This window comes from Panthera leo, chromosome A3 (assembly GCF_018350215.1).
Source record: "Panthera leo isolate Ple1 chromosome A3, P.leo_Ple1_pat1.1, whole genome shotgun sequence".
Taxonomy (NCBI): Eukaryota; Metazoa; Chordata; class Mammalia; order Carnivora; family Felidae; genus Panthera; species Panthera leo.
In genome coordinates this window covers 62,341,984-62,366,828 of record NC_056681.1, presented here as the reverse complement: position 1 = coordinate 62,366,828, position 24,845 = coordinate 62,341,984, and the positions used below count along the sequence as shown (strand labels likewise).

Sequence of the window (24,845 nt, the reverse complement as noted above, 5' to 3'; positions counted from 1 at the left end):
TGGTGGTACTGGGTTTATGCATCTACTGGAAATCCAAGCAGAGAATGGGCCCTCTGATCCTAACCATCATCCCAGTAAGACCAAATTCCCAATATTTAAGAAGAGCAGTTGGGGGTCAGGGTCGGAGGAAGTTTGTCAGCTGATTAGTGTTCAGTAGAGAGGACTTTCCCTCACCTACTGTGATAGCCAGCTTCCAAACGGTCCCCACTGACCCCTGCCACCTGCTCCTGTAGGGTACTTTCCCGTCGTGTATCAATTTTGGTCCATATGACCAATAGGATATGGAAGATGTGGTGGTACGTCATTTCTAAGGCTAGGCCATAAAAGACATTATGGCTTCCATCTCAAATCACGTATTACAGGCAAAGCCAGCTACCATGTTGTAAATAGCCCAATGGAGAGGTCCATGGGACAAAGAACCAAGTCCTCCTGCCAGCATCCATGTAAGTGAGCTTGGAGGTGAATCTTCTAGCCCCAACCAAGCCTTCAGATGACCTCAGCCCCAGCCAACATCTTGACTTCAATTTGTGAGAAACTCTGAGCCAGAACCACCCAGCTAAACCGCTTCCCAGTTCCTGACCCACAGAAACTATGACATAATAAGTGATTATTATTTTAGGCCACTAAGTTCTGCATTTGTTATGCGGCAATAGGTAACTAACATACCTGTCAAAGTCAAGCGAAGGAGATGCTCTAAGAAAACTTGAAGGGAAAAAAAAAAGAAAAAGAAAATTCGGAGGGTCCTGCAAGAAGAGAGACTGGCATCTTATTCCACAATTAGACCTCTGCTTAGGCAGTAGACTTACTATTTTGCCCTGGGTGGTCTATACTGCAACCACTGGGTGGACTCATTCAAGAGGGGCTGCCTGACAGGCAAAGTGTATCTCAACGGCAAGAAGCTGGAGGGGAGGAGTCCCAACAAGGGCTGAGGTGAACTTTCTACTACCAGAAACCAACAACTGGACACAAACAACATTCAGTCAAGTGGCAACAACCACAAAGTCGGGGGCAGAGGGGAAGGTTTCAAACTATGGGAGATTAAGAAAAGACAAATTCTCTTTCTTCCCCTCTTGCCCTACCAGGCCCCAATATTGGAGAAGTTTGATCCTGAAAATGAAGAGGGAAGTATCCTAGAACCAGCACATGACCCACTTCGCTTGACACATCCACACATCCACAAACACTTCCCCTCTCCAAAACTGGCTACAGTGATTGGAGAACTGAGGACTGACCAAGGCCCTTCCCCACTCCAAGTCCAGGGAGCAGAAACTGTGATCTCCAGTTAGGGACTTTCTCCCCATATGAAAGCCTACAGCAGACTCCTGATTAGAGCTTCTTGGTATCCTGTCCACCCTAGGTGTCAATTGTTATGGCCTGAGGTACTTTGTACAGGCCTGGTCAGTTGTCTGTCTCCAGTAGAATCCATGCGAAAGGAGGTGGGACAGGGCCCCAGAGAATAGGGAGTACTGTTCCCTGAAGAAGGGGACAGGAAGCTGGACAGCTCAGAGCAACAGATGCCCACTACATCTAATCCTGTTGATCTTTTTTTTTTTTTTAAATGTTTATTTAGTTTTGAGAGAGAGAGAGAAAGAGAAGCACAAGCTGGGGTGTGGCAGAGAGAGAGAGGGAGACACAGAATCCGAAGCAGGCTCCAGGCTCTGAGATGTCCACACAGAGCCCAACGTGGGGCTTGAACCCACAAACCATGAGATCATGACCTGAGCCAAAATCAGACGCCCAACCGACTGAGCCACCCAGGTGGCCCTGATCTCTTTTTTTTTTTTTAATGTTTATTTGTTTTTGAGACAGAGCGAGAGGGCGAATGGGGGCGGGGCAGAGAGAGAGGGAAAGAGAGGATCCCAAGCAGGCTGTGCACTGGCATTGCAGAGCCCAATGCAGGGCTCGATCCCAGGAACCCGTGAGATCATTACCTGAGCCGAAATCCAGAGTAGGACCCTTAACTGACTGAGCCACCCAGGCACTCCATGATCTTGTTGATCTTATCTTTGCCTTCTCTTGATTGCTTAGGAAAATTACACATCAGAGAATTTAAATGAGGATAGAACCTGATGATCAGACCCAGTCCCCTCATGTTGGAGATAAGGCCCCAAGGCCCTTTGGGCCTCGCCATTTGTTGAAGGCTCTACAGGTATTTGGTACCTGCGCAATTGTTTGGGACAAACCTGTAGAAATCTGGACACTTGGGAATGAAGGTCTCAAAGGCCGTCTCCTTTTCTGGGCAGGGCTGGGAGACAATAAGATTCAGTGATCAGGAACTTGCCTCACTGATCTGCCTGGGGAGATTTATTGCCTCATGTGGATTATGCCAAGCACTGTGGGTGTGGGTATCATTTATAAGGAGAACATTCAAACTCCCACCAGTCTTCCTAAGTTTCATCCAAAGAGAATTCCAGTGGATGCTCATGAGCAATGCATGAGACTGATGCCAGTATTTTTCAAATTGGAGATCAGCCAAGAAATCACTTTAGTTAGGTGCAGGGCAGACTTTTTTTTTTCCTCATTTTTTTAAGACATAGGCTAGAGTGGAAATTGTATTAAGGGGTAAATGCAATTTCATGAAACAGTTTTCTAGCTGCAATTTTATATATAAAACTACTGGCTAGAAGCTTCCTCCTCATTTCCCATTCCTGGCCCCCAACAGTATTATTCCTAGCCCCTTTTTTAGGAAAATCCAATTCATTCCACAAATGCATATGGAATACCAAGCATGTTGGATACAGAGATGACTATGACACAGGTTTTGTCCTTGAGGGACTCTCAATCCAGTGGGAAATGGACTACAGTCCAGAGTAAAGGAGAAAATGAAGTGGGCAGAAGGTGGCAGAATACAGAGAAACAATTTCTGGGCAGTGGATAGGGAAGTTGGGGGAACTTCTGTTTTCTACTTATGATTTGAATTTGTTGCAAGGAGGATGTATCATTTTGGCAATTTTAAAAGCCCAGTAAAAATATAAAAATACAGGAATGAATAAATGAATAAAATGTAATATGAAAGTCCTGGCCTGAGGGAAGGAAAAGAAACATATTTAGGAGCAGTGCTACCAAACGTGGGCTCATTTAGTCCCTTTAGTACAATCCAAGGGTCTCTTGATCCCCATCTTAAAAATGGAGAAATCAAGACCCTAAGAAGTCAAGCACTATTGCCCCAATTCACCAGCTGGTAAGAGACAGAGCCCATGGCATTTCTGCTATAGCCTGTTTCCATTTGCCAGCTATGAAAAGGGGTTGGAAACTAGGGACAATGACTTCAAGAAGTTGTTCTTCAGCTTTTGTAAATACTCAGTGTTTTTTATCTTGCTCTTCCTTACTTTTCTCTGGTGATTAACAGTTAATCTCTTAACATAAAAAAGGGTCTTGGTGTTTTTGGAGGCAGAAGGAAAAGCTTGTTGGGGTAGCCAGTCTTGGGGACAGGGCTCTCCAGTGCAGGAGGGGAAGAGGAAAGCAGAAAGGGGAGTAGGCAGGGCCCTGGAACTCAGCCCCTCTCACACCTGTGCTTGCCTGGGACTCTTCACAGGGGCCCTGCTCTCCCCAGGAGGACTTGCCTTCTGGGTTGTCAAGTCTCTCAGATCTGAGTGACAGGCTTCCACTTTCCCACTTGCCAGCCTTTGCAGCCTGAACCTGCATGCACCATGACAACCCCTGTCACCTCCAGCAGTACTACCTGCACCCCAGCCGCCTTTGTTCCCTTACCACGGAGCCCCAAGGGGTCCAGATGTGGTCTTGTTTAGTCCCTGATGATCTCCCTTGGCCTCTCTTCTCTATCATCCTCTATAGACTTTCTGTCTCTGCAGGGAAAGGGAAGGGAAAGAACTCGAAGACAGTAGCTAGAGTTGGATGCAGAGACACAGTGGGGCTAATGAAATCTGAGTGTCCTCTAAAAATCCCTGCCTTGTCATGTCCATCACCATCATGGTTACTGATCATGTTCATTGAGCTCTTACCAGGTGCCAGGCATCATCTGACTCAATACTCCAGAATGTCCCAGAGTCCCAGGTCACACAGGCAATCCATGGCCAAGCCAGCCCCACAGTGTGCCTCCTGAGCTGTGCCTGAACCCCTATGGTGAGGCATCCTCCCTCCTGTGGTCCTGTCCCAAAGGAGAACAATTTGTCCTATGGCCATGGAGCTTTGAAACCTACCCAATTAATACAAACGCTTCCTCTCCTTTGCTGTTCTGGCATTCTACTTCCTGTCACAGGCACATCCTATTATTGGCCTGAATCCGTTGTTCTGATGCTTTCATCCCCTCCTCTGGCTTAATGAGGTGTCTGTCTCAGGTAGAAAATGATACCAGGTCCTCATGTCCCCACTTGTTGGGGTGACCTGAGTTGAGATTTGAGCCACGGTACCATCTCAGCTACCCCCATGCTTGCTCTGTCCCTCTGTGGAGGGATGACTGCCCCTTCTTTCCCAAGACAATTTAATAGCACAGATATAACTTGCAAATGCTCAGGGTTATTGCAGATTTGCAGAGAGCTGGTGAACAGGCCACTGCATGTATTGATGTGGCCCCTCCCTCACTCTGAAAATTGCTCCCAACCAGGCTTTTGAACCCCAGGGCCCACAGCATCCTCCAAGGGACTTGGGGGGGCATGGCAGCCCTTAGGCTCTGAGCTCCACCAGCAGATGGGCTGCTTATCTGGCAGGAGCTCCTCATCCTGGACACCCAAATGTTGAAGAGGACTAAGAAAACAGCCTGGGAGGATCACAGCCTGAGGAGTGGAACAGGAGATCCCAGGTTACTATTTAGGACCTTGTTCTTCATTGGATTCTTAGGGTCAGCACATTGCCAGGTACAAAATAAGGGGCAATAGACTTTTAAGCCTGTCTCCCTGCACAGGACCAGAAAGGAGTGCTCTCCGGGAGGTGTAGACATGCTGCCATAGGGCCCAGAAAGAACCTGTCAGGTCCCAAAGTCATGAGTGGAATGCTCTGTGATGCTCAGAAGTCAGGTACCAGACCTCTCTGAGAAAGACCTTCCCCAAAGTCCTTACTTGCAAGTGGAGATAATTCAGGGGAGTAAGGGCTTCCACCCTGCAGCAGAGAAACAGGTCTGACCCCCAAAGTAGACAGACTTCTCATTTGCACATCTCTTTCTGCACTTCTCACAGCCTGGTTCACAGAAGCCACACATTTGTCCAGGGTTCCTGACTCTTCACACAGATAGACCTCCATCTCCATGTTGTCCCCACCGATCTGTGGGAGAGGTTTTTCAACTCTGCAGATGAGAAAAGTTTAAATGCCCTAACCAGAGATAAAAGCCTAGCAGGAGAGGTACCTGGGTGGCTCAGTTGGTTGAAGATCTGGCTCTTGGTTTTGGCTCAGGTCATGATCTCCCAGTTTGTGGGCTGGAGCCCCACATTAGACTCTGTACTGGCAGTACGGAGCCTGCTTGGATTCCCTCTCTCTGCCCCTTCCCTGCTCCCTCGCTAGATAGATAGATAGGAACAAATTTTAGGGGGAAAAAAAAGCCTGGCAGGAAATGAACCTGGACTCCAGTCTGGACCTCAAATAGCTCCTCTGACACTTTCTGAGTTACACTGCTTTTAATTTTTTTCGAGAGATTCTTGTCTTCGCTGCCGGATTGAAGGCTGTGGGTGGGCAACAAGGTATTTCATTTCTTTACTTTGTTGATTCTGTTCTATTCACTTAAGTACGGATGTGAATGCAATTGTGGATGGGTGGAATTAAATGAACTTTAGCAGAGACTAACTCTTCTTACCAGATTCCCACTTAAACCCAAGTATCTCAAAAGCTTTTTTTTCCCCTTCCCTTTGTTGACTTCTCTTATTGGACTCAGTGCATATACAGGGAGCTTCTGAGTTTGACAGTTTGAAAAGAGCAAAATAAAAATAGCCGATTGGTCAACAATAGAATGGTAAAGTCTCTAAGTACCATGGGAAGGGTGTTTCCAGCTGGCTGGAAAAAGATGAAATGAGGTGGACAAAAGCCTCTCTGAAAGCTGGGCTTGCTCTGAGGTGATGCAGGTGGCTCATCCTGTATCGGTGGAGAAGGGAGGGAACAGCCAGTCCAAGGTTCTGCTTTCTGTTTTTGCTCTGTCTTGCCTAGTGCCCATCCGGGGGCTCCTGCTCCTTACAAAAGTGGCCAGCTAGAAACACTGTAGAATATAAAGTGAGGCGCCTACCTGAAAGGGACTGCTTCAGGCTGGCCTAGTATGCACAACACTATAGGATTGTTCCTCTCTGTTTGGGCTCTTTCCGGCTGGTATTGATTGTTGCTTTTTTTGGCAAACAGTATACCACAACAAAAATAAACACATGTGTTTGTGCAGGGAGAGAGTAAAATGGATTCTGTGTCTCCAGAGTTGGGAAAAAAACTTGCTCTGAGACCCAGTGGTCAACCTGGTACCCGATTCCCTATTTTGTGCACCTCTGCAATTATTGTGAGGTTGTTTGTCTGTCTGTCTCCTTCCCCCTAACAGGGCAGGCGGCTGCGGTCTTCCCCACACCTCCTGAGTGCTTGGTGCTCAATTCATAGTCGCTAACTGACACCAAGGTAGGGCCATCCAGGAAGTAGTCATTTCAGGGCTAGGCCTGGCGCCACACCTCTCAGCTCATTTTCACATGCGTCTGCCCCAGCTGGCCAGTCACCACCACAATTTGGGGTTAGGGGTTTGGTCTGGAAGGGCAGGCAACAACAACATCAGCTACACAGAACATTCAGAATTGTCCTGTCCTGTTCAATGCCTAGGCCAAGTGTTCCCATAAGCTTAGTGAGATGGTGCCCTCTTGTCATTCTTACTCCCGTTTTATTGATATAGAAACCTGGTCTGAGAGACACTCCAATGTGCCTTACCAGTCACACAAGCCTGTTCTTAAAATAGCAATCTGGAGGGACTCCAACTTGTGCCTAGATTCAATTTCTTCATCTGTTAAATGGAAAAATAACACTACCTCTTAGTGTTGTGCAAAGGATTAAATAAATATTATGCATATGTGTTTACTTGCTTATTGTCTGCTCTAGACTGTAAACTCCAGGGGGCAGGGGCTTTGGCTTATTCACCACTATATTGTCAGAGTCTGGAACAAGATGCCTGGCACATAGGAGGGACTCAACATTCGCGTCCTAAAAGGAAATGACCTAAGACTAGGACGGATCTTGGCCCTTCTTTCTGCGGGTACAATCTATATCCTCAGTTTCCCAGATTCTCCTCCAACCAGGCAACCACTGGCCAAAGGATGTCTCAGACTGGGGGCAGGGCCGTGGAACCTACTTCTGGCTTTGGGACAAGGTCACCAAAACCCTCAAGAGTGCAGAGGCCACAAAAGTCTTCAAGGGGCAGTCTGCAAGGCCGAAAGGCCTGTAGGCCTCTCAGGCCTCAGCCCTCAGGTTCTCCTTTTCTTTTTTCTTTTTGTATCAGTAAAAGCATTTTTCTCGCCCGAGCACAACGTGGTACTGCTTCCGAGGTTCCAGCAAAGAGCAATCCCCCCAGCCCCCCCACCCCACCACCCCCCCAAGAAAGCGGCAGTGCTCTGGGGAAAGAGCCGAGCATGCGAAGCCCGGCTAGGTTGCGGCAGAGGAGCGGCGAGACCAGGAGCGCAGGCCTGGGCAGCAGAAGAGCGGGCCGCGCGTACAACCCGTGAGCGGAAAGGCCCGCGGGAATGGCCGCGCGAGGAGAAGGGCGGGGCGAGCGTCCGCCCGCGGCTCCCGCGCTCAGGCGCAGCTCCACCTTAAGCGCGGGACCCCCTTAAGGGCGGGCACCGGAGCCGCGCTTCCAGAGGCGGGGTCTCCCATGCAAATAAGGGGCGTGGGTCGGCGGGGCGGGGCGGGAGGGGCGCTGACCTGACGTCAGGCCTGCGGCCCGGGCAGTTGGCTCGGCGGCGGCGAAGCGGCAGGAGCAGCGGCGGGAGCGGGGCCGCGCGGCGGGGCGCGGGGAGCGGCGGCGGCCGAGCCGGAGCAACATGGCGCCGGTGGGCGGGGGCGGGCGCCGGGGCGGCGGGCCGGCCCGAGGGCGCCTCCTCCTGGCGACGCTGCTGCTGCTGGTGCTGCTGTGGGCGCGGGGGGCCCGGGGTCAGAGCGACCCCCAGCGGGGCGCGATCCTGGGCATGAGGCTGGCGAGCTGTAACAAATCGTGTGGGATGAATCCGGATGGCATCATCTTCGTGTCCGAGGGCAGTACGGTGAACCTGAGGCTGTACGGCCAGAGGCTGGGCTCCATCTCCAGCAACCTGATCTCCTTCACCGAGGTGGACAACTCCGAGGCCACCCACAACTCCACCAACTGCCCCGAGCTCACCAAGGACCTGGTCGTCCAGCAGCTGGTCAACGTGAGTCGAGGGAACACGTCCGGGATGCTGGTGGTGCTCACTAAGTTCCTCCGGAGGAGCGAGAACATGAAACTGTATGCACTGTGCACCCGGGCTGGGGTGGACGGGCCCTGGCAGAGGTGGACCGATAAGGACTCGCTGCTCTTCATGGTGGAGGAGGCTGGGAGGTTCCTGCCCCTCTGGCTGCACATCCTCCTCATTATGGTGCTGCTGGTGCTGTCGGGCATATTTTCTGGTCTCAACCTGGGGCTTATGGCCCTGGACCCCATGGAGCTGCGCATCGTGCAGAACTGTGGCACCCAGAAGGAAAGGCGCTATGCCCGGAAGATCGAGCCCATTCGGCGCAAGGGCAACTACTTACTCTGCTCGCTGCTCCTGGGAAACGTGCTGGTCAACACCTCCCTCACCATCCTTCTAGACATCCTCATTGGGTCTGGACTCATGGCGGTGGCCTCCTCCACCATTGGCATTGTCATCTTTGGGGAGATTGTACCTCAGGCCTTGTGCTCCCGACACGGGCTGGCAGTGGGTGCCAATACTATCATTCTCACCAAATTCTTTATGCTTCTCACCTTCCCCCTCAGTTTCCCCATTAGCAAGCTACTGGATTTTGTTTTGGGCCAGGAGATTCGCACTGTTTACAATCGGGAGAAGCTGATGGAGATGTTGAAGGTAACGGAGCCCTATAATGATCTGGTGAAAGAGGAGCTAAATATGATCCAGGGTGCCCTGGAGCTACGGACCAAGACCGTGGAGGACATCATGACCCAGCTCCAAGACTGCTTCATGATCCGCAGTGATGCCATCCTGGACTTCAACACCATGTCGGAGATTATGGAAAGTGGCTATACCCGCATCCCCGTGTTTGAAGACGAGCAGTCCAATATTGTAGATATTCTCTATGTCAAAGACTTGGCCTTCGTGGATCCTGACGACTGCACCCCCCTCAAGACCATCACCCGCTTCTATAACCATCCAGTGCATTTTGTCTTCCATGATACCAAGTTGGATGCCATGCTGGAGGAGTTCAAGAAGGGTAAGGCCTGATGCTCGCCCTCTCCGTTAACTGTCTTTGTGACACCTCTCATTCGCTTGCCTGTTTTGTGTTTGCTGGTCTTAGTGTTTTTGTGTGACTCTTTTCCTTTGCCCATCACTTCCTGTGCCTCTGAGGTGAATGGTATTTGGGACAGCAGGAACATTTCCTAAGCGTCTGCTGTCTGCCAGCTACTGTGCTTTGTGCTTCAGGTGAATCAGAGTTGAGACACACTCGTGCACTTGGAGGGATAGAGCAAGGCCTCAGGGAGCTATTGAAGCAGGACAGAGTAAGGCTAATGCCTTAAAAGAGGCCACGGACATTAGAGTGTGGAGCCCCACATCTGAGTGGGCTGGGGACCTGGGAAAACCTTCACATGGGAGGAAGCATTTGAGGAGAGCCTGAAGATATGGGGAGACGTGGTACTTGAGGCACGGGGAACCCCACGAGGAGCAGAGCACCTGAATGGGGTGGCAAAGGATGTGCTTGTGGCCCAGCAGATGGTCCTGTTGAGCTGGGTATAGGCTCTGCCTCTCAGTGGTCAGGGGGGAGAGGCTGAGTCATCTGGGGCCTTTGGAAGAGCCTGCAGTCAGGGCAGTAAGTTTGCTTGGAGCTTGGAGCTTTCGGAAGTTTTGAGCAAGAGTGATGTTACTGGAGCTCCTAGCCCACAGAAGCCGAATTGGGAGGTCTCTGGTTTGCTCCCCACTCAGAACAGTGCCAAGTAATGCTTTCGACTACTCAGCAGAAGTAAGCACATCAAGTTTTGGTTATTGTTCTGTCTTTTCGCAGGCGCCAAACATAAGCTTCCCTCCTGTGGTCTGAGAATCTTCAGCTGGCCTTGCAGTGCCTTGTGTTCTTTCCTCACATGGGTTCTTGGCCAGTTCTCAGGTAGTTAGAGAGGCACTTGGAAGTTTTACTCACCAGCCTCCAAGCTCAGGACACACACCCCTTTCCTTACTTCCAACAAAACTTTTCCTCCCACTTCTGCCACCCAGAAGCCCTCAGTGGCAGTAAACAAGCCAATTATGGAGTAAAACCCTCCTAGGCCAAAGGGAATGAGGAGGCAGAAAGGGAAGCTCTTCATAAAGGAATGGGGGAAGGGACCAGGGACTTTGCTTCCTTTCCCCATAAGTAGAGCTCCTGCTGGCTAAGGCAGCCTGCCAGTTTAGGGCTGGGAGCACCTTCGGCACTCAAGCAGGGAGCAAGCCTCAGACGCTTGTCAGTCTATTATTTCATGAGAGTTGGGGAGAGCCTGGAACTGGCTAGGTCAGTGGTGGAGGGTGGGATTGGTAGGAGGAGGCCCTGCCAGGTTTAGTCTTAAAAGATGCTCTGGTCAGGGCCAGAGTGGGAGATTGGTACCCTCCCTTCATCAGTTTGAGAGAGTGACTCGTAGCATCAGATCTGAGAAGGACTTGAGTAACATGAGTCCAAGTGGGAGACAGTCTGGTAAGGTGGCTTCATTGCAGAGGGACTGAAGGGACATCTGGTGGTGATGACACAGTCTGGGGGGAGCTTTGCAGGTCCAGGCCCTAGAACCTGTTTGTCCCAGGTAGCTGAGCCTGAAGAAGAGCAGTGAGGATTTGTGCCCCACCTTCACCCTGCAGCCTCTTGGCCCTGAGGACTTCTCCCATGTTGCTTGGTGAGGAACCTGGTTGGGACTCACCAGGGCGGCTTCCTGCTCACCACCTCTATGGTCCTTGGGACTGTTGCTGGTGACACACCCTACAAGCACGTTTGCATCGTTCATCTCGAGTCTGGAAACAACCAGTGTGGCTGGGCTGGGCTTCCCAGCCCCTGATCGGCAGGGTTCAGCTCTTGTCTGGTGGGAGCTTCCTAGGGTTGGCAGGACCATCTTTGGACTCATCACGTAAAAAAAGTATTACTTCAGGAAGCTGGGAAAATAGAGCTAGCATCTTTTGGCCCAGAGCTCTGCTGAGTGGAACTCTCCAGATGTACCTTTTAGTTCACTAGACCTTACTTAACAGGGGCCAGTGGTCTGAACCTGAGCCCCAGCCCTCGCCCTAGCCCTGGAGGGGGTGCTGCTAATTCCATGGAAATGCAGGCACAGTCTACCCAGTGCAGCATGAAGCCCTGGAGATGTGAGTGTGATATGATGGTCACTCCTAATGGACACATCCTGGGGCTTTGTGGTTCTGTCCTAACTCATTGCCACTCTGGGCTTCCCCCAATATGGCCTCTCCAAAATCTTTCCATCGGGCATTTACCTGTTAAGTCTGAGGCCCTCTAGGACACGGAAACACTTTGCATTTGCACCTTAAAAGATTTTCTTTACAAATCTGATGTTTGGAAGCCTTCTTTTTTAGCTAAGAAAAACCCAGTGAGCAAGCTTAACATGGCCAGCATTGTCGGCAGCATCAAAACAAGAGCTGGGTGCCTGCCAAGTGTGGTCAGGCATCTGCCTGAGGGTCTTTCTTATGCTTCAGTAGACTCTTCAGCATCTCCAAGTTGGGTGAGGGCCCAACTCTGACCTCTGCCAGAGTCTTTCTGCTCTGAGTGTAATCCTGTTTTAAGGTCATTTTGTCTCCTCCTTGTTCCCCAACATTATGAATTCTGTGTGGGTAGGGATCATGCCTTATTAGTGTTTTCACCACTTAGTACCTGGAAAAGAGATAGGTCTGTAGTAAATGTTTGTTAAGTGAATGAAAGAATGAATGAATGAACAACTAATGAATGACTATCTGGCAAGCCCTGCTGGCCTTCTTACTGTTCCTTGAAGACACCAAGACACTCCCACACTAGGGCCTTTGCCCTGGCTGTTCTTCAGGCTGGAATGTTTTTCCCCAAATGTTACATGCCTCGCTGTCTCCCCTCCCTCCTGTCTGCTTCAACTTTACCTTCTCAATGAGGCTTTCCTGTTGTCCTATTTGAAACTATAACCTTCCATCCTCCTTGACCTTCCTGATCTCTGCTACCCTGTGCTAATGTTTCTTTTTTTATAGCATAAATCACTTTCTAACAACTCCGTAATTTACAGATTTACTATGCTATTTATTGTCTGTCTCCTTCCATTAGAATATAAGTTCCAAAGAGCAGAGCTCTTTGTTTCGGTCACTGGTGTATCCCTAGGCCCTAGAATGGTTCTTGGCACATAGTAAGACATCTCAATAAAAAGTCATGGAATGAATGAATGATCTGTTAGATTTGAGACAGAATTGTCCCCAGTCCATAGGTATTAGAATTTTGAGGAGCTGGATAAGGGATAAAGTAAAATGGGTGTTGTGCTGTTATCCAGGGGACTTGATATTTCTAGTTGCATCAAGACAGGAGGAGCTCCTACAGTAACATATAATGGTTCACGGACTGAGAAGCTGAGAAGCAGAGTTTGGGGTCCTTTTTTTTTTTTTAATTTTTTTTTTTTTAATGTTTATTTATTTATTTATTTATTTTTTAACGTTTATTTATTTTTGAGACAGAGAGAGACAGAGCATGAACAGGGGAGGAGCAGAGAGAGAGGGAGACACAGAATCTGAAACAGGCTCCAGGCTCCGAGCTGTCAGCAGAGAGCCCGATGCGGGGCTCGAACTCACAGACCATGAGATCATGACCTGAGCTGAAGTCAGACGCTTAACCGACCAAGCCACCCAGGCGCCCCTTTAATGTTTATTTTTGAGAGAGGGACACAGAGTGTGAGCAGGGGGAGAGGCGGAGAGGGAGACACAGAATCAGAAGCAAGCTTCAGGCTTCGAGCTGTGAGCACAAGAGCCCGATGCGGTGGTTGAACTCACAAACTGCAAGATCATGACCTGAGCTTAACTGGTCAGATGCTTAACTGACTCAGCCACCCAGGCGCCCCATGGGGTCCTTTTTTTTTTTTTTTTTTTTTTTTCTTTTTAATATTTATTTATTTTTGAGAGAGAGACAGACCAAGTGCAAGCAGGGGAGGGGCAGAGTGAGAAGCAGGCTCCAGGCTCTGAGCTGGCAGCACAGAGCCCGATGTGGGGCTCCATCCCACAAGCCGTGAGATCATGACCTGAGCTGAAGCTAGACGCTCAACCAGCTGAGCCACCCAGGTCCCCAGAGTCTGGGGTCTTGAATGTGATGCATGGTTCCCTTTTCCTGTGCTTCAGTTTCTCTGAATAAGCAGTTTTTGGCCGTCGGGAGTATACATACATAGCTTCACTCATTAGTGTGAGTCATGAAGATGCTCCTACACACTTAGACAGGCTTGAGAAGTTAGTTGCAGACATGAGGCTGAGCTTCCCTTAGAGACTAAGGTAGAAGGTTACAGCTTCTCAGCTGCTTTGCCTCCCAACTCAAGGCATTTATCATTAGATATTTGTTGAACCTCATACTGTCTGTGCAAGACATGGGGCTAGGTGCTGCAGGACCTCAGGAGTAAGACTATCTGATTGGTTAGAGCTATAAGGCCACTGAGAGGCTCATGCCATTTGAACCTTGGTCCTTTGACTTAAACCCACTTAAACCTCAACTTACACCTCGCCTAGAACTGTTTGCAGTACTGGGTGTTGTGGTTGGCTTTGTCCACAGCTTGAGATCTTAGAACAGCGGCTCCCTGGGCTACTCCTGGCCCAGTTGTGTTTTTCCTTTACCAAAGATCCTCTCAGACCCTGGAGGCAAAGCGACGAATAAGCTCTCCCAAATCGGTCAGAAACTCCAGCCCCACAATGAAGCTCACCTTTCAGCTTTCTGCTGTCCTTTCCCTCTGTGACATTCCTGCCCTTTTCAGACACTGTGCTCATTTGTAGTCATCTTATCTTTCCCCACCTACTTTATAACCATCTAGCCCCCTGTAAAGACTTGGGTTTAAACTCTACCCACCCTGGTCACCCACCCATGAGATGACTTTGGACCTATTACTGACCTTGTAGAAAGTTACTGGGCATATGTATTGAAGAGAAAAACAGCTAGAAATATTTTCTTTAAAAACTCCTCCCATGTTTCCATCTGTGCCACAGCACACTTCTCCCACGTACGTTTTTCTTCCTGAAACAACTTTATTAAGAAAAAACACTGCATAATTTTGCCTTTACTTTTGGTTCCTACCATCTGACACACTTTAAGTACCTTATTTCTCTTTGTTTCCTGGTTTGTTCCTTTGTTGCAATAAATATCTAATTTTTTGAGGCCTATGTGTCAGACATGGTGCTTGCTGTTGGGAATCAGAGAGGACTAAAACAGTGCTGTTGACAGAACTCGCAGTCTGCCAGGGACACAGACAGGTAAATGAAGCTTACTGTGCACAGTTCTGGTAGGTGCAGTGGGGCCAAGGAAGGTCTAGGCCTACGAGATGCTTCTGACGTCAGAATAACAGGATTCAGTGATCATTGGAGATGTTGGAGTCAGAGCCAGGAAGTAGTTGTGAACATCTGTTGTTTCTAGCTTGGGATTTAGATGGATGATGTTGTCATTTAACAGAAGTGGGAAGAGGCAGAAGCAAAGACAGTTTGGAGAATTGGGGGTGGTGGTAGTGGTAAAGTGATGTGACCCTTGATTGGACTCCTTTGTGCTCACCAGAGCTGCTCACACTTGAACGTGCACCTGAACTGCCTGGACATTTTGTTAAAATGCAGAGTTGAACTCAGTGGGTCTGGGGTATGGCCTAAGAGGCTGTATTTCTTTTCTTTTCTTTTTTTTAATGTTTATTTTTCAGAGAGACAGACAGAGCACAAGCAGGGGAGGGGAAGAGAGAGATAGGGAGACACAGAATCCGAACCATGCTCCAGGCTCTCAGCTGTCAGCACAGAGCCCGATGTGGGGCTCGAACCCACTGACCATGAGATATCATGACCCGAGCCAAAGCTGGGTCCTTGATGGACAGAGCCACCCAAGCGCTCCTAAGAGCCTGTATTTCTGACAGGCTCTCAGATGATGGCCATTTTGCTGGTCTGGGACCACACGGAGCAGTGTGAGGGTACAGTCCATCCAGGCAAGTGTGCAGGTGAAAGTGCTTAGGTGGGGGCACTTGGGAGGGAGGCCAGAACCAGGGTTAAAGGTTTGGAAGTCATCTGAGAGCAGGCAGAACATGCAGAGCATGTAAAAGCTCGGTTAAAGTGACTCCTTGGAGAGATGAAAAAGAGCCAGGCAGGCGTGGTTTTGGGACCCTCCTGGGGAAACCAGATAGGGTGATGGCCAAGCATAGACTGGGGATGGGACAGTTAAGTCATAAGGTGCTGGGAGAGGACAGCCTCAAGAATGGAGAGCTGGGGCATCTGGGTGGCTTTGTCAGTTAAGCGTCCGACTCTTGATTTTGGCTCAGGTCATGATCTCGCAGTCATGAGATCGAACCCCGTGTCAGGTTCTGCGCTGACAGCACAGAGCCTGCTTGGGATTCTCTCTCTCTCTCTCTCTCTCTCTCTCTCTCTCTCTACCTTTCCCAGCTTGTGCTCTCTCTCTCAAAATAAATAAACATTAAAAAAAAAAAAAAAGTGGAGAACAAAGTCAGCTACACACCTGGTCTCTCACAGCTCCACCTGGAAATAGTCTCCAGCTGAGCTGGTGATTTGATCTTGAGAAGCTGCCAGGGAGCAAGTGTATCTGAGACGGTGACAGGAGCCGCCTGTTAGGGCAACGGTGCCAGCGGGGCAGATGACAAAACACTGGCCAGGCTCCTCCTCACTTTCTCTTTGGTTAGGTGCTTGTGGGCATGGAGCATGGCCACCGTGGATAGGGAGGTATGGTGCTGGCCGGCAGGCAGCTGCACATCTCCCCGTCGCTGGCATCCTACAGCCTGTAGGCCAGGCTCCATAGGGAAGCCAGGACTGACGGCAGTTTCTTCAGCCTCTTGACAGATCACTTCCCACAGCTCTTACTTGTGTACTGGAAGGCACTGCCTGTTGTCTAAGCCCTAGGAGCTTAGATCGTACCAATCTAACATGCTGGTGTTTGCTTTTCAAAAGTCCTATATTTTCAGTTAGAAAGCCCAGTCCCAGAGTTTCCCTGAACACCTCTGGTCAGGACGCGGGGGTATTGAACAGATGCTTAAATAGATGAGTGCACAGAAACACACAAGCACAGGACTGTCCTACAGGAGAATGGGTAAGGGGCAGGGCCTTTGGAGAAGCCGATGCCTTTCTTATCAGTAGAAGTCTGGGAAGGCATTCCAAAGGAGGTGGCATTCTAGCTGGATCCTCAAAGGTGCATAAGATGCAACATTTCCCCACTTCTGTGCCTCGTATTCTGGGAGATTTTGGATGAAACCACAGAATGAGAGATGAGTGTATTTGTCATTGATGCCAACTTAGGGTAAAACTGCTTCTGCAAATTGTGATCGCTCCTCAGCCCTTTCCGTGGATGTGAGAGTTCAGGAATTTCCCAGAGGCGCCTGAGACGGCCCTCAGCTAGGAGGATGGGGTGTAGCTGTCGGGAGCTGTTGCTGCTATTTGATCCAGCTGCCTGCTCTCCTTCTCTGAGCCGCTGTCTGCTGTCCAGTACAGCTGCCCTGTGACGAGATGCTCGCCCATTCTGTCCCTCAGGTTACCCCTGTTGTCACGCCTGAGTGTGCCAAGACATCCTGTTGTAAAAGGCTTTGTGGCTACATAAAGGACTCCTGGCCCACTTCATAAACTGGAGTCTGGACTCCTCAGTCTATTCCTGTTCCATTTTTTTATGTGATTTTCTTTTTACTAGTGGTTATTATAAACCAGATACATCTTATCATCAGAACTTTAGGAAACACAGAAAAATCTAAACAAAACAACCCATGAACCTGTGATCTGGAGAGAACTACTTTTTAATATTGTGATTTGTTATAATAATCTTTTTAGAAATTTACTCTAAAAATCATGTCACAAGCAGCAAGATCAAAACCATTTTCTTTTTTTTTTTCTTTTGTGTGTGTGGGGGTGAGGGGGCAGGAGCTGAAACTTTACTTGCCCCAAACCCCATCCTTCCTGCCAAAACCATTTTCATTTTTATAGCCATGTAAACTTTCCCATTAGCTGCTCATATGTATTTTCACATGGAAACCATTGTCTACATACAATTTTGTGCCTTGCTTTTTGGAACCCAGTTTAGATTGGTTCTTCTGATTGCTCCTCTTATAAGACATGAAATCCCTTTTTATCCCTGGGATTCTTGGGAGGAGTATCTTGGAGGATTTCCACAGACTGAGGGCTGGGCAGCACTGTGCGGCTGATGAAAAGGTGAGCCCAGAGGGCTGGGGTGTGCAGCTGCCAGGTTGGGTGTGTGTGTGTGTGTGTGTGTGTGTGTGTGTGTGTGTGTGTGTGTTTAGCTGCCAGCCTGTTTTGCTGGGGGTTAAACCTGGTGTTGCTGGAGCATTCCCCAGAGGTTATAGTCAGAGTTGCTTCCATGCTGCAGGGCTGATTTACTGTGACCTGGGCAGGGTTCTTGAAAGACTGGTTTCCCCAGGCTCTCTGGACCGCCTAGTCTCTGGCCAGCAGGCAGCCAGGAGCCTTGGTTGGAAGGAGGCTCCATGCCCCCCATCCCAGTCAGGCTTACTCCCACACACACTCATTCCTCCCCCCGCCAAATACACATAGGACAGGCTCACAACACACACACACACACACACACACACACACACACACACACACACACCACACACACCTCTGCCTCCACATGGATATGCTTAAACACACATCCCCTTCCTTACACAAGGGGGCAGATTCACTCATCCCTCCATGCAGGCTCTCACACACATACACATACACATGAATGCACACATGCACAGTCACCTGGAGTCCTGCTTTTTTTTTTTTTTTTTTTTTTTTAGGTTTATTTTGAGAGAGAGAAAAAAAGAAATTCTAAGCAGTCTCTGCACTGTCAGCACTGAGCCTGATGTGGGACTTGAACTCATGAACCGTGAGATCATAACCGGAGTAGAAATCAAGAGTCAGATGCTTAACTGGCTGAGCCACCCAAGATGCCCCAGGAGTCCTGCTTTAAAATTAGTTCATCTAGGGTCACCTGGGTGGCTCATCAGCTCAAGTCATGAACTCACAGTCCGTGAGTTTGAGCCCCGCAAACCCCATGTCAGGCTCTGTGCTGACAGCTCAGAACCTGGAGCCTGCTTTGGATTGCTGTGTCTCCCTCTCTCTCTGCACCTCCCCCACTCACACTCTGTCTGTCTGTCTCTCTCTCTCTCAGAAATAAACATTAAAAAAATTTTTTTTAATTAGTCCATCTCTCATCACACTTTCCTAAGTTGGTTTCTTTTTTTTAAAGGATTTTTATTTATTTTTTTACAGACAGAGTGAGCATGAGCAGGAGAGGGGCAGAGGGAGACAGAGAATCCCAAGCAGGCTCCGTGCTTAGTGTGGAGCCCCATTTGGGGTTAGATGCCACGACCCTGGGATCACAACCTGAGCCAAAATAAGAGTCATGTGCTCAACCGACTGAGCCACCCAGGCACACCTAAAGATTTTTACTTTTTTCAGTAATCTCCACACCTAACATGGAGCTCAAACTCACAATCCCAAGATCGAGTCACATGCTGTACCAACCCCCCTAAGAGTAAGATTAAAAAGTGAGTAGATCTGGGGCTCCTGGGTGGCTCAGTCAGTTAAGTGTCCGACTTCACCTCAGGTCATGATCTCGTGGTTCATGAGTTCAAGCCCCACATCGGGCTCTGTGCTGACAGCTCAGAGCCTGGAGCCTGCTTCAGAGTCTCTGTCTCCCTCTCTCTCTCTGCCCCTCCTCCGCTCGTGCGCTCTCTCTCTCTCTCTCTCTCTCTCTCTCCCTCTCAAAAATAAATAAACATTAAAAAATAAATAAATAAAAAGTGTGTAAAGTGAGTAAATCTACAGTGGAGTTTATTTCATGAAAGGCCCAAAATAGTCACTGACTCTTAGTCTCAGAAGTTTCTCTTTGGTTGCTGGTGATTTGGTTGTCCATGTTAATGACAGTATCTAGCTCAGAGGGTTGTGGTGAGGACTGAATGAGGTAAGGCATGTAAACTGCTTAGCTCAGTGCCTGGCACCATTGTCATCATGCAATAAATGTTAGCTATTTTAAAAATTATTGTTATTACTATCCAAAGGTGCCCCAGTTGGCACGGACACCAACTTGGGCCGTGGTGGTTCTCATATACTGGCTCAGGTGGCAGGCTGCCCCACTGTCCGGGTGTGGTGCCTTTCTTGGAATTCTGAATACATTGAGGTCAAAAGAGCCCACTATATAATTACATGCTAATTCAGATACCGTCTTATCTGGGCCCCTAGTGCATATCTTAAGGGTAACAGATGTCAGAGCTTAAGGAAAAAAATATATGGAAGAGAAACTTCAAATTGGGGAGATTCTTCTCATTTACTGAATTATTTGTTTCTCTAAAGTTGGAGAAAGTTAAGCCTGCCATCCTGGTTGCCAGCACATTTGGTGCTCCAACCGTGGGAGTTTAATCTGAGGATCCAGGAAACCAGGCAGGTCAAGGGGCAGGGCCACATTTCTCAGTTGCACCTCTACTTGGGTTGTTTCATGTCAGGATTCACTTGTTGCCTGCTCCCTCCCTGGTGTCCCAGTTAGGGAGAGAAGAGGTTATGCTAGAAAAGCAGCAGAGAGTAGAGGGGTATCTAAGAGAGCAGAGCCTCCCCATGAAGCCCAATCTCCCCAGAAATGCCCCAGACCCAGAGCTCTGGAAAAAGGTTAAGTATGAGCAGAGAGCAGAAAGAAGGAAGAAATGCCTTCATTAATGGTAAACCTTTATTAAATACTTAATTAATCCTCCAAATGCTATAGATGGGAACTGAGGCTCAGAGAGGCTAAGAATCTTTTCCAGACTGTATGACAACTAACTGGCAACTGCAGCTGTTCCCTTCCAGAGGCCAAGCTCTTAAGCCCTGTTCCATGTCACTTTTCAGTAAGATCATGGATACTAAGAAAAAGATGACAAGATTGGGATATTCCAATAACTCGAGGCTGGAAAATTTACTGTTAGTTCTAGATTTAAAAAAACAAAAATTCTTTTTTTTTGTTTTAATGTTTATTTATTTTTGAGGGGTGTGTGGAGGGGAAGAAAGAGATGGGGACAGAAGATCTGAAGCAGGCTCTGTATGACAGCAGAGAGCCCAATGCAAGGCGCTTGAACCCATGAACCGTGAGTTCATGACCTGAGCCAAAATCAGACGCTTGACCAACTGAGCCACCCAGGCACCCTGTTCTAGGTGGTGTTTGTTTGTTTGTTTGTTTGTTTGTTTTAGTTGAGATACAGTTGGGCGCTTGGATGGCTCAGTTGGTTAAGTGTCCGATCTCACCATTCATGGTCATGACCTCACCATTCATGAGTTTAGAGACCCACTTCGGGCCCTGTGCTGACAGCTCAGAGCCTGGAGCCTCTTTGGATTCTGTGTCTTCCTCTCTCTCGGCCCCTCCCCTGCTCACACTCTGTCTCTGTCTCTGTCTCTGTCTCTCTCTCAAAATAAATAAACATTAAAACAAAACAAGATAAAAAAATTTAAAAATTTGAGATACAGCTGACATATAACATTGTTAGTTTCAGGTGTACAGCATAATGATTCCATATTTTTATAAATGTTTGCCACAGTAAGTCTAGTTAACTACATCCATCACTTACCACACAGAGATAAAACATTTCTTTCTCTCAGCACAAGAGATGACAACTTTTAAGATCTACTCTCTTGGCAAATTTCAAATATATGATACAGTATTGTTAACTATAGTCATTGTGCTGGAAATTACATCCCTAGAACTTATTTATCTTGTAACTGGAAGTTTGTACCTTTTGACCACCTTCTCCCATTTCTCTCACCTTCCATCTCCTGCCTCTGGCAACCACCTAGATATGTTTTAAAGTAAACTTTTCATTGAAGCAAAGTGCATAAATCATAAATGTATAACTTGATAGTTTTTCACAAAGGAATAGCTCTGTGTCACTGCTACTGAGCTCGGGAGATAGAACATTATCAACACCCTAGAAGACTCTTGCCATGTACCCTCCCAATCACTGCTCCTGTCCCCCCAGTCATGATGGTTTAATTTTTTCTGTTTCTGAACTTTTTTTTTTTTAATTTTTTTTTTTTTAACATTTATTTATTTTTGAGACAGAGAGAGACAGAGCATGAACAGGGGAGGGGCAGAGAGAGGGAGACACAGAATCCGAAGCAGGCTCCAGGCTCTGAGCTGTCAGCACAGAGCCCGACGCAGGGCTTGAACTCACGGACCGTGAGATCATGACCTGAGCCGAAGTCGGACGCTTAACCGACCAAGCCACCTAGGCGCCCCCTGTTTCTGAACTTTTATAAGTGAATCATCCAGTATGTGTCTTTTGTGTCTGGCTCCTGCTCAACATAAAGGTTATGAGTTTCATCCATGTTGTATGGAGCTCATTCCTTTTTATTGCTATATAGTATTCCATGATAGAAATATACTGTGATGTTGATGGACATTTCGGTTGTTTCCAATTTGGAACTATTTAAATAAGGCCACTAACAGGCGCCTGGGTGGCTCAGTTGTTCAAGCATCTGACTTCGGCTCAGGTCATGATCTCACCGTTCGTAAGTTTGAGCCCCACATCGGGCTCTGTGCTGACAGCTCAGAGCCTGGAGCCTGCTTCGGATTCTGTGTCTCCCTCTCTCTGTCCTTCCCCTGCTTGCACTCTGTCTCTCTCTCAAAAATAAATAAAACATTAAAAAAAAATTTAAATAAGGCCACTAAAAATGTTCTTGTTCATGTCTTTTGGTGATGTTATGTAGGCATTTCTGTTGGGAATATACCTAAGTGTGGAATTGCCAGGACATAGCATAGGCACAGATAAGACACTTTCCCAGAATGCTCTTACAAGTTTACACTCCTGTCCCAACTCTGATATTGTCATCTAGGTAGGTGTGTGGTAGTATTTCATTGTGATTTTATGATACATTTCTCTAGTGACTGATGATGTTGAACACATTTTCACATGCTAATAAACATATGGGTTAGTGCCTTTCATATCCTGTTGAAGATTCTTTGCCTGTACACAAGTTAGGAAGCTTGTGTCCTGTGTTATTTTCTAGAGCTATAATGTTTCCTTTTCACACTTAGAGCTGTAATCCTTCTGGAATTTGTTTTTGTTCCTGAAGTATTACAGTTTGAATCTTTTTTAAAATCCGTATGGGTTATCTAGCTGGTCCAGTACCGCTGTTGGAAAAACTGTCCTTCCCCACTGAGCTGTGGTAAAAATATGTGTGGGTCTGTCCCTGGACTCTCATATTCCATTGGTCTCTGTCTTTCCTTGTTCAATACCACATTGACATAACTGCAGTAGTTTTCTAATATGTTTTGATATTTGGTAATAATTATTCTTTCTTCGTTCTTCTTTAAGATGATCTTGACTGTTCTTTAGCCTTTTTCCTAGGAATTTAATGGAATTGCATTGAATCTATAGATCAACTTGAAGACTTGACATCTTTATAACGATGAATCTTCCAATCCATAAACGTGGTTACCCCTCCATTTGTTTTATAGCCTATTGATTTCTTTCAATAATTTTTTGTCGTTTTCTTTGTTGAAGTCTTACACATCTTAGATGTATTCCTAAGTATTTTGTGATCTTAAATGGTGTCTTTAAAATTGTGTTTTCTAAAATGTTTGTTGCAAATTGTTCCGCTTGGGGGGTGTGCTGCAATTCAATTCTGATGGTAACCACCTGGAGTTAGCATTGGACCATGCCCCCCACACCTCCCTCACAGCCACCCACATGCTGCCCTTGCTTCAGATGCCAGTCATAAGTCAGGTCTCCCCTCCCCCACTGCCCCTGACTGGCAATAAATTTAGGGTTCCCATGATGACCCCCCCTCTCAGGTTTGATGATACTCTAGAATGACTCCTAGAATTCAGGGAAGTGCTACACTTATGATTACAGTTTTATTTGAAAGGATACACCTAGAGTGAGGTCTGGAACAGGAACAGGCTTGGATGCGGAGCTTCCGTGGCCTGGCCGCATTGAGTTAGGGTGTGTCACCCTCCGGGCACATCAATGTGTTTTATGACTGAGAAGCTCCACTGAGCTTTGGGGTCCAGAGGGTTGGGTTTGGTTTTTTTTGTTTTTTGGTTTTTTGGTTTTTTTTCCTCTCCCACCCTCCCTGAGGGTGTGGTCCAGAATTTTTATCAGGATTTCATTACCTGGGCATGATTGATTAAGTTATTGGCCACATGATTGGACTCAGTCTCTAGCCCACTGCCTTCCCTGGAAGGCAGGACACCTGAAAGTTCTGACCCTCTAATGCTTGGTTTTACTGGTGACCAGCCCTGCCTTGAAGCTACCTAGGGGCCCACCTGGAGTTGTTCATCAGAATAACAAAGCCACTTCTATTTGCTCAGGAAATTCCAAGAGTTTTTGAATCTCACTTTGGGAAGCCAGAGTCCAAGACCAGATATATTCTTCTTTTTTTATTATGTTTATTTATTTTTGAGAGAGAGAGAGAGAGAGATCTGTCCTGTGTACGTGAGCAGGGGAGGGCAGAGAGAGAGGGAGAGAGAGAATCCCAAGCAGGCTCCGTGCTGTCAGCACAGAGCTGGACACAGGGCCCAAACACACGAATCGTGAGATTGTGATCTGAGCCAAAGTCGGAAGCTCAACTGACTGAGCCATCAAGGCGCCCCCAGATGTATTCTTTATAATGTAACACGAGTATGGATGATTTTTGTATAGTGACCTTGAAACCATTTGCCTTGCTAAATTTACTCATTAATCCTAATAGTTTATTTTAAGTTCTTTTGGATTGTTTGCACACATAATTATGTTGCCTGTGAACAATGGCAATTTTATTTACTTCTTGCTAAACCTTCTACATTTTATATCTTGTTCTTAATTTCATTGGCTAGGACATCTAGGAGTGTGTTGAACTGGTGACAGGGGCATCCTTGCCTCATTCTAGGTCTCGGGAAAACTTTCCAAATTTATCATTAGATATGATTTTGCTGTAGTTCTTAGGTAGAGTTCCTTTATCAGATCAAAAAAGTTTCCTTTCTTTTCTAGTTTGCTAAGAGTTTTTATAATAAGTAGATGTTGAATTTTATCAAGTGCTTTTTAAATATCTGTTGAGATGATTGCATGATGTATCTTCTTTATTCTGAATTACACTGATTGACTTTTGAATGTTCACCCATAAACATTTGTTGCATAACTGGACTAAACCTCACTTAGTCATGATGTGTGATCCTTTCCACACATCATTGGATTTGATTTGCCAATATCTTTATTTAGAATTTTGGCACCTGTGTTCATGAGAGAGAGAGGTCTAGAACTGTTTTTTTCAGCCAGTAAACAAACTACCAGGGAGGAAGATTTATAAGATTATCTCAGATATTTCTATTAGGGTTTTTATTTTTGTTTTGTGGCAGGGAGAAGAATTGTTTGGTAATTAAGTTGTTTTTCCTCTTCTAAGTAATAGTCCAGTTTGGGTGAACAAGTTTGAATATACCAGGTAATATTCCTGCCCTCTTCCTCCCCCTCCCCTGCTTCTACTGGTAACAGAATGAGCTCTACATCAAATGTTGCTGCAGTTTTTCTCCCTCTTTGGGTTTTGATGTGAGGTCTAGGATGATTTTTATAGTTCGTAAACATTTGG

At 47.4% G+C, this 24,845-nt stretch overlaps 1 protein-coding gene across 3 annotated transcripts in view; it reads left to right on the top strand.

Annotated features, from left to right (window-relative positions):
* The first annotated feature begins 7,943 nt into the window (after window positions 1–7,943).
* CNNM4 (cyclin and CBS domain divalent metal cation transport mediator 4) overlaps window positions 7,944–24,845 on the top strand; it is a 40,759-nt gene continuing 23,857 nt past the window's right edge. For all 3 annotated transcript variants that reach the window (XM_042932091.1, XM_042932090.1, XM_042932092.1), the window contains exon 1: window positions 7,944–9,345. In XM_042932091.1, the coding sequence (XP_042788025.1) occupies window positions 7,944–9,345 (1,402 nt within the window). The remainder of the gene's footprint in view (window positions 9,346–24,845) is intronic.